This window comes from Stegodyphus dumicola, chromosome X1, assembly GCF_044657685.1.
Source record: "Stegodyphus dumicola isolate Sdum_Otavi_A_Nest chromosome X1, ASM4465768v1".
Classification (NCBI taxonomy): Eukaryota; Metazoa; Arthropoda; class Arachnida; order Araneae; family Eresidae; genus Stegodyphus; species Stegodyphus dumicola.
In genome coordinates this window covers 38,169,100-38,181,407 of record NC_140780.1, presented here as the reverse complement: position 1 = coordinate 38,181,407, position 12,308 = coordinate 38,169,100, and the positions used below count along the sequence as shown (strand labels likewise).

General features: G+C 36.2%; 1 protein-coding gene across 1 annotated transcript in view; it reads right to left on the bottom strand.

Annotated features, from left to right (window-relative positions):
* The window catches only part of LOC118186510 (uncharacterized), a 157,914-nt gene that overhangs the window by 51,428 nt on the left and 94,178 nt on the right, over positions 1-12,308 (bottom strand). Inside the window, exon 4 of the mRNA XM_085807154.1 lies at positions 10,740-10,924. Coding sequence (XP_085663280.1) covers positions 10,740-10,924 — 185 coding nt within the window. The remainder of the gene's footprint in view (positions 1-10,739; positions 10,925-12,308) is intronic.

The window sequence follows — 12,308 nt, the reverse complement described above, 5'->3', positions numbered from 1 at the left end:
GAACGCTGAAAACTCATATTTCTTTCTCGCCATTTTCGAAACTGTGACATCACGAAACTCGAACGAAATGCATCAACTCGTGTCGCAAAATGCATCAACTCTTCACGAGTTTGGTGGGCGTATTTGTGCATTATGCAACCAGTGTATAAAGCGTCACAGGTATAAAACCCGAGACAGCTATAAAAGAAGTATCTCCTCGGCGTTGCATACTGAAGCTCATGGTCATGAAACGATTTTCAAAAAATTATTATTGTAACATGTTTCTACTTTACGGTGAATGTGAGAGCAAAGCACGATCGGCAGCGCGGTTGTATCAGCAACGTTTTCCTGCAGGCCAGCATCCTTCACAGAAAACCTCCTACAGGTTGTAAAACGTTTAAGGGAGACAGGGTGCGTGACTAGCCGACTTCGATCCGGTAGACCAGCTAAGGTAGGGCGGAAAGTACAACCGGAAGATGTCTTATCATACGCCCTCACAAATCCAATCAGCAGCAGAAGAGAGGTAAGTGAAAACTGTGGCCTCTCAAAAAGTCGAGGTTGGAAAGTTCTACATAAATTAGGTGCTCATCCATACCGGCCAGCACGTAATCACGCATTCCTGTATGGGGATGCCGAGAGACGTTTCGCATGGTGCAACTTCGTCATGAATCAGATAGAGGTCCAGCCAACATTCTTGCCAGATGACGTGAACGGATGAGACATGCTTTTCGCGGAATGAAATGTACAATAGGCAGAAAACCCATTACTGGGCACTGGAAAATTCATCATTTTTTACCGACGTTCGATATCAAATATGGCTTTCCATCAATGTTTGGTGTAGAATTTATAATAACAGGCTAATCGGCCCAACATTTTGCCAGGGTACCTTAACGGCCGCACGATATTTAGAACTTCTGCAAGAAATAATACAGGATTTTGTTGAGAACCTGTCGTTGCTTCAACTAAGGAATGGATGGTTCCAACATGACGGTGGGCTTGCGCATAAGACGTCACATGTGAAGGAGTACCTGACGGAGAAATTTGGAGAACGAATGATCGGGTATGGTGGTTTCATAGAGTGGCCTCCACGTTCACCTGATCTGACTCCAATGGACTTTTCCTTGTGGGGATACCTCAAACGGCAGGTGAATGCGACCCCTTCACAGACATTGCAGGACCTTCAACGACGTATTACAGATGCTTGTGCAAACGTGTCACCCGCTATGCTACAACGCGTGCAACATGAAGTTCTTACAAGGATCTAGATGTGCATTTCATTTGAAAGAGAGAAGTTTGAACATCAAAAATAAAGGTAGCTTGTGATAACTAGTTGTTTTTTAATTTCTAAGATCGTTTCGTGACGTCACAAATCACGAACAAACCAAATGCACGTTAGAAACGCTCTGTTCTTAATATCGATAAGGTGTCTTTTCGCACTAAATCGACAATGCTCTACAACTTTGTAATTCACTTTTTCTTTCTATCTAGCATTGTTTTCGAGATAGAGACGCTAACTCCGCTGTTTTCCATCAGGTGGTGCTGCAAGCTATATCATCTAGTAGCGCATAGCCACTATACTATACGCAGACACCACTTTTATGACTATAGCTAGAGGCGTAGCTAGGGTTTTCAGCGCCCGAGGACATCTGAAGATTTTGCGCCCCTCTCTGTGTGCCACGAATGGAAAACACTTCATTCTAAAATTTCGTACCATCAATTTGACGCCCCCTGGATGCTGCGCCCGGGGACAGATGTCCCCCTTTGCCCCACCCTAGCTACGCCACTGACTATAGCTGCAGCCGTTCGGAAGTTAAAAGGGTGATAGCAGACTTTAGTGGGCCCCTGTGTATATATATATATGTTTCGGCCACCAGAGCTCTCTGCCTGTCTGTGAGATATTATTTCGCAATGCGCAGATTGTATGCGCAGCTCGCATTTTGTTCTTGCATTCTTAAAACCGCTAATTGTAACTCTGTCGCTTTTACTTTTGTGTTGTGTTGTGTTCGAAAGTTCAAACTGCCAAATAAAGGTTAATTTACAGTCCACTCGCAGTGATGTATTCTTAGGTTTATTAATTTAAAGTTAAGATACCGCTTCGCTACAATATATATAAGTAGTAAGTAAAACTGTGGCCTGTGTTGCATTACACAAATTTCTACTTCCCATTATATATATATGTAATTTATTTACTAAGGAAATATTGATTATATTATCTCCTAATATAAATTTAGTAGAAGTATCAAAAAAGAGGGAAACCATATGTAGGAGGTTTAATTTCCAGAATTGTGTTTTAAAGTAACTTTTATGTAAATTATGAAAAAAAAAATTTACGGGAACTTGAATTTAAATCATTAATAACAAAATTTCAATATATATATATATATATATGGGAATAGCTGCAATGCATGGGTAATATTTTTACTGTAATTGGAAATTCGTTACTGCATAATTTGGATTTTGGATTATTTAATTATGGCAAAGCACACGAGGGCTACCTGCCTAAAGGGAGGGATGCCTTCGTGGAGTACTTTCTACGGGAAACTGGCTCATATACACGTTACACATGGGTTACTGCATAAATAAAGCTTGCAAGTAAGTTTTAAGAGCGGTTTAAGAGCTGGGCGCAGTATGGAGGTAGAGGTAACTGTCAAAAATTTTCTCTCTTAACTTAAAAAAACTCTGTTCTTACAAACTTTACTTAATTTTCATCTTTTTGCGAGCTGACGAAAGTAGAAGTGACAATAAATATAAAATAATAGGATAACGTGTTGATAAACTTGCAGTCGCCCTCATCGTAAAACCTTGCAGTCGCCCTCATCAAAATTTAAATAATTCAGAAAAGTAAAAAAATGGTCTTAAATGACCTTGGTAGAAAATTTTACAATTCTGAAGCTAATATTGAGCTAAAACTTTTACGAAAGTATTTAATATTAGGCAGACTTGTACTTGGCAGTCACTTGATGCTACATTTAACACATATTTTCTAAATATGATACTATTTTTAACTTCTGTTTCTTCCAGATTCGGGGATGGAAAGCAGCTATTTCAGAATACACAGTAACACTTTTGATCACATAAAAAGTATGCAAATACATGACTTGAGAATTTACTGCAGACATTTACTGGCCCACCAGTGGCCGAGCGGTAAAGACGCTGAACACTGGTACTTCGGTCCGAAGTTCGAATCCCGCGAACGGGCTGGATGCATGGGCGTTTTCGAGGTTTTCCCCATGTGTAACGTGTACACGAGCCAGTTCTCCTTAGATAGCTCTCGTGTGCTTTGCGATAATTAAATAATCCAATACAATCAGACATTTACTTCACGAACTTTCGTCAATGGTTTTGATCTCCAGGTTTGCAGTGAGTGAGTAGGCATGTGTGTTTATGTTGTGTAAAAACAACTTCCATCTCGAATCTTGCATGGTTAGTTTGCTAGACGCATCAAACCTCAAAGCCATCCTACTTCAAAACTTGAGCAAATGCTTACATTTCAATGTGACATTAAAACCCAATTTTACTGGCAGCTTACAACTAATTGGCTAATAAATTTTTGTTTGCATTACCACAAATTTCTACTGCAAATGTTGTTGTTGTTGCTTATGCTCACTTGACTGACGTAGTCAGCCCAAGCACGCGAGATTCCTCGTGGCAAGGAATCTCCTTGCCATGAGGAGGATGACTTCCGTGCCGAAGGTTCTTCACAACAATCAGCGACGCTAACCACTATACCGGTTGGGGGGCACAGCAAATGTATTTTCCATAATATTCCATAATAATACTCTTTACCTCCTAGCAGTCAAGAAGCCTTTGTCAAATACATGCAGGGTTGCGCTTCCCCACAGCATAACGCTTGCCCGAACCATTACACATTCAACAATGAAGAGGGAGTGATGGTATCGTGTTCCAGGTTCTCTCCAGATACAGGTGCCCCGAGAATCAGTGTCCAAGCTGAATTTGGACACATCTGTAAAAACGCACCGTGCTGCACTGAAGTTGGGCCAAGAGCGCATGTTGTTTGTACCATGCTAAACGCGCTGTATTGCAGCGAACGGGACGCAGGCAGCGGATCTTCTGGCATACAGCCCTACTGCAGAACGTGAAACTCAAGTTTCAGTGGTTGTATACAGCTCACGTGAGAGCAGTGAAGCTGTAGCAGTGCTGTATAGCGGGGCTGAAAGTGCCAAATAACGATTCTCATTCTTCGTTACGGATCTTAGTCTATCTTATCCTGGTATTCCTAATAAGGATCCATTATCCTGAAAGAGTTTCCACAAGCCGCAAACGATACTGGCTGTTACACTGAGCTAGGTATCCCACCTGCGCTTGTGATTGGTCTGCTTCTAATCTACCGACAATTCTCCATCTCATTCTATCATCCATACCTTCGTGACTACTCATTTTACGTGATACCTTATAAAATTGCCCAACTCTTGCGAGCAACACTGGGAATGTCATGTAGGAGTACGAGAGCTGTTTATTACACCTCCTCATTACTATGGGATTACTTGCTTTTGAAGGGTTCATAGAGCCATTTAAAATGCTTTTTTAGGCGGGGGGGGGTTCGAACTCCGGACCTTGTGACAATAGAGTAGCTGGGATGGGAAAGGGGGACATGTGTTCCCGAGCGCAGCATCTCCACTGCATTTTGGTAACAGCAGAGGGCTCAAAATTTTCAGTTGTTCCCGGATGCTGAAAGCTTTAACTATGCCTCTGCTTCACGACTGGTAGCTAGACGTGCCTTCGAGTTACATCACGAAGGCATGCAGAGAAAGAGAGAAGAAAATTTCTTACAGATTTCCATATCTTTTATCAAAATAAGCCTTTTTGTTGTTATCATGCCTTCTGAGTTTATCCTTTCTTACCTGTTTATCAGAACCCACATTTTTGGTTTCCAATTATGCCTAATCTCCTTTTAACATAATTTTTTATTTCGGTTGAATTCTCCGTATGGGTAGAGTTTATCCTACATTTATTAACTTAACAACATTTTATTTTATTTATTTATTTATTGTTATTTTTGAATATTTGGGACATACCATTAAACGCATTGGGGGAAATTTTAGGCAAGTGAAATAAAGAAAAATTTCAATAATATCGCAGGGTAATTCCCTTAAATATATCGCTGGTGTAATTCACTTAAAAGCTATACTACTTTTAAGTGTATATGCTGGGTAGTTTCTCGTGTGATATTGTCGCTCATATTTCCCGCAGCTTGGTTTAAGAATTACAGTTGCCCCTGAATACCTTTTTTTCTCGTTCCATAATTCTCAGTGTTAAAGATGAAACATGCGAAAATTTTTATTTCTAGTATTTGCTTGAATTTTGGTTTATTAGATTACGGTAAAGCACACTAGGGCTATCTAGTAAAGGAAAGGGAGGACATCGCGAAGGATATTAAAGGGGAAACTGGCTCATATTGAAATCGCACATGTGTAAAACCACGAAAACACCAAAGCACTTAGCCCTCATCACTTTTTACTGAAATATTTGCACTATCAATCTTTGCATCGAGATGGATTTGAATGAATTTCCCTGTGAGTTAAGGCTGTAATTTGATGCTTAACTTTAGCTTAATATTACTCAGCAAATACGTTACATCTGTCGCGATTAATAATATCTGGTGTTCTTCTTATCTGCTCAACCGATAGTATATGCTGCATATTATTACCAACATTAATATTTTCCGTATTCATAAAGCCCGTCCAATTAAGCACATTGTATTTATAATCGACGTCAATTTACGAAGCTAAGGATTCGTAGGGAAAGGTTTAGTACAGGGGTTCCCAACTCTATGCCCGCCAGTACCATAGAGCCCGCTGATCGTTTAACAAGTGCCCGCTGCTGGGCGACCATAATAAAAATGTTTTAGTTTTCAATAAAATTCTATGTGAAAGTTTTCTCATTTTTAATGAAATAGAAATTGCGTTCAACACAGATACCAGCCCAACGCGAAATGCGACCGATTTCTTTTTCTATGTGCATGTGTTATTAACTCTATCCAACTAGAAATTCACATTGAAAAAGTAAATGGTGCCCGCCGTCCAATAGACATTCTAGAATGTGCTCTTAGGGACAAAAAGTTTGGGGACACTTGGCTTACAGTATTCCTCGGCTTAGCGAATTTGTCCACATCGTAAATCTTTGGGTAGACTAACATGTCTCTTTTTCGTGGGAACCCTCCGAAGAAAATTTTTAAAATTTCTTCCAGATAAATACCATTTTACCTCTATTTACTCCCATATTCTTTTTCAGAGCTCTAGTTCGTCGCATAAGTCTATCTGAAAAGGAATTTTGACATGTAACAAGTCTTATCTAAGTTAAACTCCAATTCTTTTTAACATAGCAGTAGTTACAATCCGTAACATGCTATATTTTCTTCCAAGTACGCAGTCCTTCTTTCAGAGTTGTAAAATAAGTAAAAGCTAATAACTGAATAATAAGATCATTTCCAGAATCATTATTGCGAACCACGAGGCCCACGGTCGGTACACCTCTAAGTCACCAAGAGTGGTAGAAATACTAATTTGGCATATAATAGACAGGGCTACTTCACAGACACTCATTTGCACAACTTCACTAGTCAGCAAATCCTGCTACAAAGGATGACTAACTTCCGTAACCTCTCATATCATCGCTTTCACAAATCGCCGTTACTTTTATTGATGCCACAGAATATACTCCATGTGAATCTTTTTAACATTCGTGCAAGTAGAGTGATTTAGAGAGTTGTGAGGAAACAAATGACAAGACACATAGCCGAGTAAAAGTGAAACGTGCTCAAGAAAGATCTTATCTCAGATTAAGTCAACAAGTAAGAGCAACCGAATTAAAAAAAACTGATTTTCGGTCAAGCGAAAAAGAAAACAAGCTGAGGATAATGCAAGACCTTAGAAAAGAAAAGTCTTCTCAGGTGTGACAAGTATATTTTTTTCCCTCTTCAATTTGGTGTTAAAGGCGTTTCAGTTGCGTGCTTTTCCACAATGCATCATTGAAGCACCTGGGAAATGGAAATGGATGAAAGAGCTCAAACTGCTTACTTCTTGGAAACTTAACTCTTAAGTTGAAAAACTAAAATTTTTACTTTTGTCTAGAAGACTTTTAACGGACTTTATGTCAAAATAAAGAAATTATTTAATAATTATTTTCATCTTTCATGCTGCTGTTCGTATCGTAGAAATAATTATCAACATGACATAACAGCTTTGTAGATGTCAAACTGTTTCAGCGGTCATTTTAAAACTAAGGCTGATCGTAAAAGGGCGTAGATGCAGAAATGGTGCTCTGAAAAGAAGAGAAACTTGACTGACCAAAGTTCAGCTAGAGAGAATTTTAGAAAAATTTTGATTTTTAATAAAGTGGATGGTAATTTTCTTGACAGTTTTATATCGTATTTTATGTCGTATATATATATTTATAAAAATTCTTAGAACATTTTACATTTGTTAAAAATACGGCAGCGAAATCGTAACAAGTAGAAAGGAAGCACTATGCTTCCAAAAGCCCACGTTCAACACCTTCTTAAACAGAAGCCCAACTACGAGATCGTGAAATCTTTCTTGGCAGTTTTATATCGTATTTTATGTCGTATATATATATATTTATAAAAATTCTTAGAACATTTTACATTTGTTAAAAATACGGCAGCGAAATCGTAACAAGTAGAAAGGAAGCATTATGCTTCCGAAAGCCCACGTTCAACACCTTCTTAAACAGAAGCCCAACTACGAGATCGTGACGTCACAAACTAGCGGCTGACAATCGCTACCTACTATCTGCCTTTAAAGTATATATGTTTTTAAAGCTTTACTAACAGGAGGGTATTTTCTAATGATGTAGATACATATTATTTTTCGTTTTTTCTTTATATATATTGAAAATATATATTTTCAATTCATTAGCGGATATAATATTGGAAACATCTTCCTTTGCACAAAATATATTATATATTATTAATTTTTCTATGCTCTTATATTGTATGTTTACAGTTAAAATAATGTTTTAAAGTACTGGTTGACTTTTGATAAGTAACTTTAAGGTAATGTTGGAATCTCCCTCCATACTAATAATATTCAAGGTCACTTAACTGCATAAAAAATATATAAGAAGGATGTGTGGAAGTATTTTTAAGGATATTAGAAGTTTTTAAATTTTAGCAAGGTAGATTTATAAGCACACATATTACACGAAAAACCTAAATTTTCTAAATTTTTTTTTTTCACAATATATCCATGCAAAAATTGCGCTGATAATGATTTTACTGGGACAATACTTATAACATCCTTATATGAAGATCTAATACTCTGCAGCTTAGGCTGCAGAGTATTAGATCACAAGCAGAATTAGCAGCGTTTTCACATTTATATTTTGTTACATTCCTATTATATTTTCACCTTTGAAATCTAAGAATGGCTTAATGTGAATTTCGTCAACCATTAAAGTGACATATTATCGTTTTCGTCTAAAAAGCCGATTTTTTCCTTAGCATAATTCAGGAAATTTTTAGGAGTTTGCTCCACTTTAGGATGAAAATTATATTCAGAATACAATCTTTTCAATGTAGAAGGATGTGGCAAAGTAACATATGCACTATTTCTTAAAAATTTATAGAAATGTGGAGAAATTGAAAACATCAAACTTGATAATATTAACAGATCAGAACTATACCTATTATTATTATTATGCAAAACGAGTAATGTCAGCTGCTCAAATATAAACTAAGGTACTCTTTTTTTATGTTCAAGGTCATTTTTTTCTAATTTCCGAAGGCCTTGAGTTACGAATAATAAATTTTTAAAGCTGTTTTCATTATTATCACCTTTAATTTTTGCAACTTCTTTAAACAATGAACAGAGATTATGCACATCATTAATTTTTAAAGGGAATTCATGGTTACTAATTTTTGTTAATGGAATATCAAATATGCTAAAATATGCTTCCACTTGCAGATCATCATGGATAACGACTGATGCAGATATAAAAAGAGCAAATTCTGTGCCTATCTTGAGAAAAAATATACTATTTTCTTTAATCACAACTGTTAAATCATCAGATATCTTAACATTTTTTAGACATGATGAAAGCTCACTCAGATTACTATAATTACCTAATTACTAATTTTAAAGAAATAAAAGTAGGATTTCTAGTAATGCAATTTATATTTTAACAAAACAGGTGATAGCAAGCATATGTGTGTTTGTCTCCCACTCGGGAAGGGGGGGGGAAGAAAAGAATTTAAATTATTTCTTGTTTTACGCAAAACTGTGCACTTTATATTACAATTTAAAAAACCATAAGCATATTTATTGCCTTCACAGTTTCTTTAGAAAAACTTTTAAAACCAAAATATATTAAATATTAAGCTAAATAATTTCATTTGCTGCCATATACGTATGAAGTTAAAAGTTCCAAGGTATAAAATTAATCAAAAAGTAAAAGATTGAACATTATAAAAAGTAAGTGAATATTTAGCATGCAATTTGATACATAATTATTAACGAGTTCAATACATAATTATACAAATCGATACGTAATTACACAATATTATACACAATGTATTCTATAAAAATAAAATTCCTTAATATTAACATATCCATTCTTTTAAATGTAGAAGCAAATACTTTAATAAATTTAAATTTCAAGTTAGGCTTAACTTACCCGAGAATACAATACATCTTGTTGCTTAGGAAATCTGTATACTGATACTTTCAACCGTCACAGTAATTTTCTCGGCATAACGGCACACAGCACTTTAAAGGCATGATTGAAATCGAAAAAAAAATATCAGCATCAAATTAAGGCGACATGGTTCACGCGCCTTCTCACGACCAAGGACAAATTTCCCCTTACTTTCTAATGCCATCTAGATGGCCTTGGTTTAGGGGCGATTTTTTGCACCCCACGGAGAAGATCAACAGTTTGTGACGTCACTAAACTACGAGCCTTCAGTAGGGAGTCTTGTGTTTAAGAAGGTGTTGCCACGTTTCAGCGAATTTGGATAAAATGCTTCTGAAATCTTTTATCAGTAGAGTTTTATTTAGTTCAGTTTTGATTTAAATAAAAATAATAATAATAATAAAAATAAATAAAAAAATAATAAATAAATAAATAAAAAAAATTATTTTTTTAAAACAAAGTAGGATAATAAAACTTATGAAGCAGAATGGGTTACTTTCAAATGTACATGCAATCTTAGCTTCGAAATAAACATAAACTGTAAAATTATACTTGTACACGTAAAAAAAAATTTGCGTTAAATAATGCTATGAAAATAATACGTATATCAAAATACTTCGGATTTTATGTTATGGTTTGGTTAGTCTGTTATTGGTGTAATTCACTTAAAGCTATACTTTTTGCGGTAGGTGCCTTCGTTAAAACCTTTTCATAGAATGTGACTCGTACATTTGCTGTACATGAAAATGACCATAAAAACTCCGTGCAACCAATCCTCAGAGTAGAATCGAACCTAGGACGAACTACAAAAGTTCAAGGATCTTATGCACTCAGCAGGGACGAGTTATCTGGCATCATGGTATGATATAAAAGGCAGATTTTGCATTCGAATAACGATAGCATATTTTTGGATTAAAGATAGCATATTCTTGTATATCTCCTGCGGTGCCTGAATTGAAATATAAGTCAATAAGAATTATTAATTAAACACTATCTGAATTGAGAAAAATTATCAGTATCTTTAATTAATGCAGTGTTTATGAAGATAGATATAAAAAAAAATTAAAAAAAACGAAAAGGAATTTTACCTCTGGCATCCGAGACCAATGGTGATCCCATTGCTGAATTTCCATGCAACGATGATATAACTTGTTCCATATAAGGACTGATTCTGTAATGAGGTGGAAAATTAACATGACCGTTCGGAATATCCCGTCTCGGAGCAAAATGGGAGAAATCCGGAAGATTGCTTCCGCTTCCATCTGTGCAAATTCTAAAATGACAGAGTACAGTGAAATGTTACATAACTTTAAGTCTTTGGTAGGTAGTGAAAATGTGTCCTTTATTTGCTGTTTACAGAGCTTCTATCACTTCAAAACAATATGTATTAGTAACGACTGGTAAATATAAATAAATAAATATATGAATGAAAGAAAGTAATTGCACAAAAAATCTTTCTGTTTTGAAAGTATTTGCCTCAGCCTATTACTTTACGCATCAGGCACTCAAGCCTTGAGGCTCTTTAGTGCCAGAAGACGAGTTTTTGCACTAAACAGCCTCAATGACTTTTACTATATATCCTTGTTATATATTTGCTTCTACCGACAAAGTTTACCGACAAGGGTATACAAGGACAATGCATTTATTTCTACGACAATTTGTTGAGAAATGCAGTTACCATTTTTTGAAGCTATTCATAATCAGAAAAATACGTTTCATCCCGAAATTCCTTTTATGGGAAAATGGTAATAGCTTGAGGGAGTAGGCTATTTCCTCCCAAATCTCCCACCGAAAGTTCTGAATAAACATTGCAGACGCAAAACGTACGATTGGGAGCTGTCGTGCGGGATAATCACACGAAAGATAAGACAAGAGGTTTCGGGAATTTTTAATGAATTTTTCGATTTCTTCAATGTTTCACAAAATGCTTTCACATTCTATGGTTTAATCATTTGTGAATAAACCCGATTATAAATGAGCCATGCCTATTCGAGAGCATAGTGGTCATTGTCTTCCGGCAGGAGAAGGTCAATTTGACTTTTTTGAATTTAGTGGTAGAAAGTAGATGTTGCCATGCTTTAGATTCTCGCCTGCGCTCTGGAGAAGAGTAATCAGCCCGTTTTCAGCTTCGATTAATTTAATATAGTCTAGCACTTATTTAAAATCAGCCGTCACTTCACGAACTTTGTTAACCCTTTGACGCGCGGTGGTCGCGCCCTGAAACCACCAATTTTCGAATTTTTTTCTCCTCTTCCTTCCGAAATTTTTGAGTGAAAATCAATTGATTACTGATCTTTTACCTCTAAATAACACAAAATGACTGCAGAATCATACATGTTTTAGGTCTTAGTACTTCAAATCGGATGCCTTTTAAAATTCAATGAGACAAAATAACTTCCTTTTATTAATATAAACAACTTTTTTTCAAACTAATTTCAAAAGTTATTCATCGCACATCATGATTTCTATCATAAACAATAAAAAATAGCAATAATTAAACTGCATATATAAAAAAGAAACCTCTATATGTATGGCATTTGCTTTGCGGTTTCAGAGCGCGACCACTGCACCACTAGAGCATTGTGTCACAATGCTCTAGAGGCTCGGTGGTCGCGCCTTGAAACCACTGCTATTCACAATGGCGTTTGCTTGCTTCT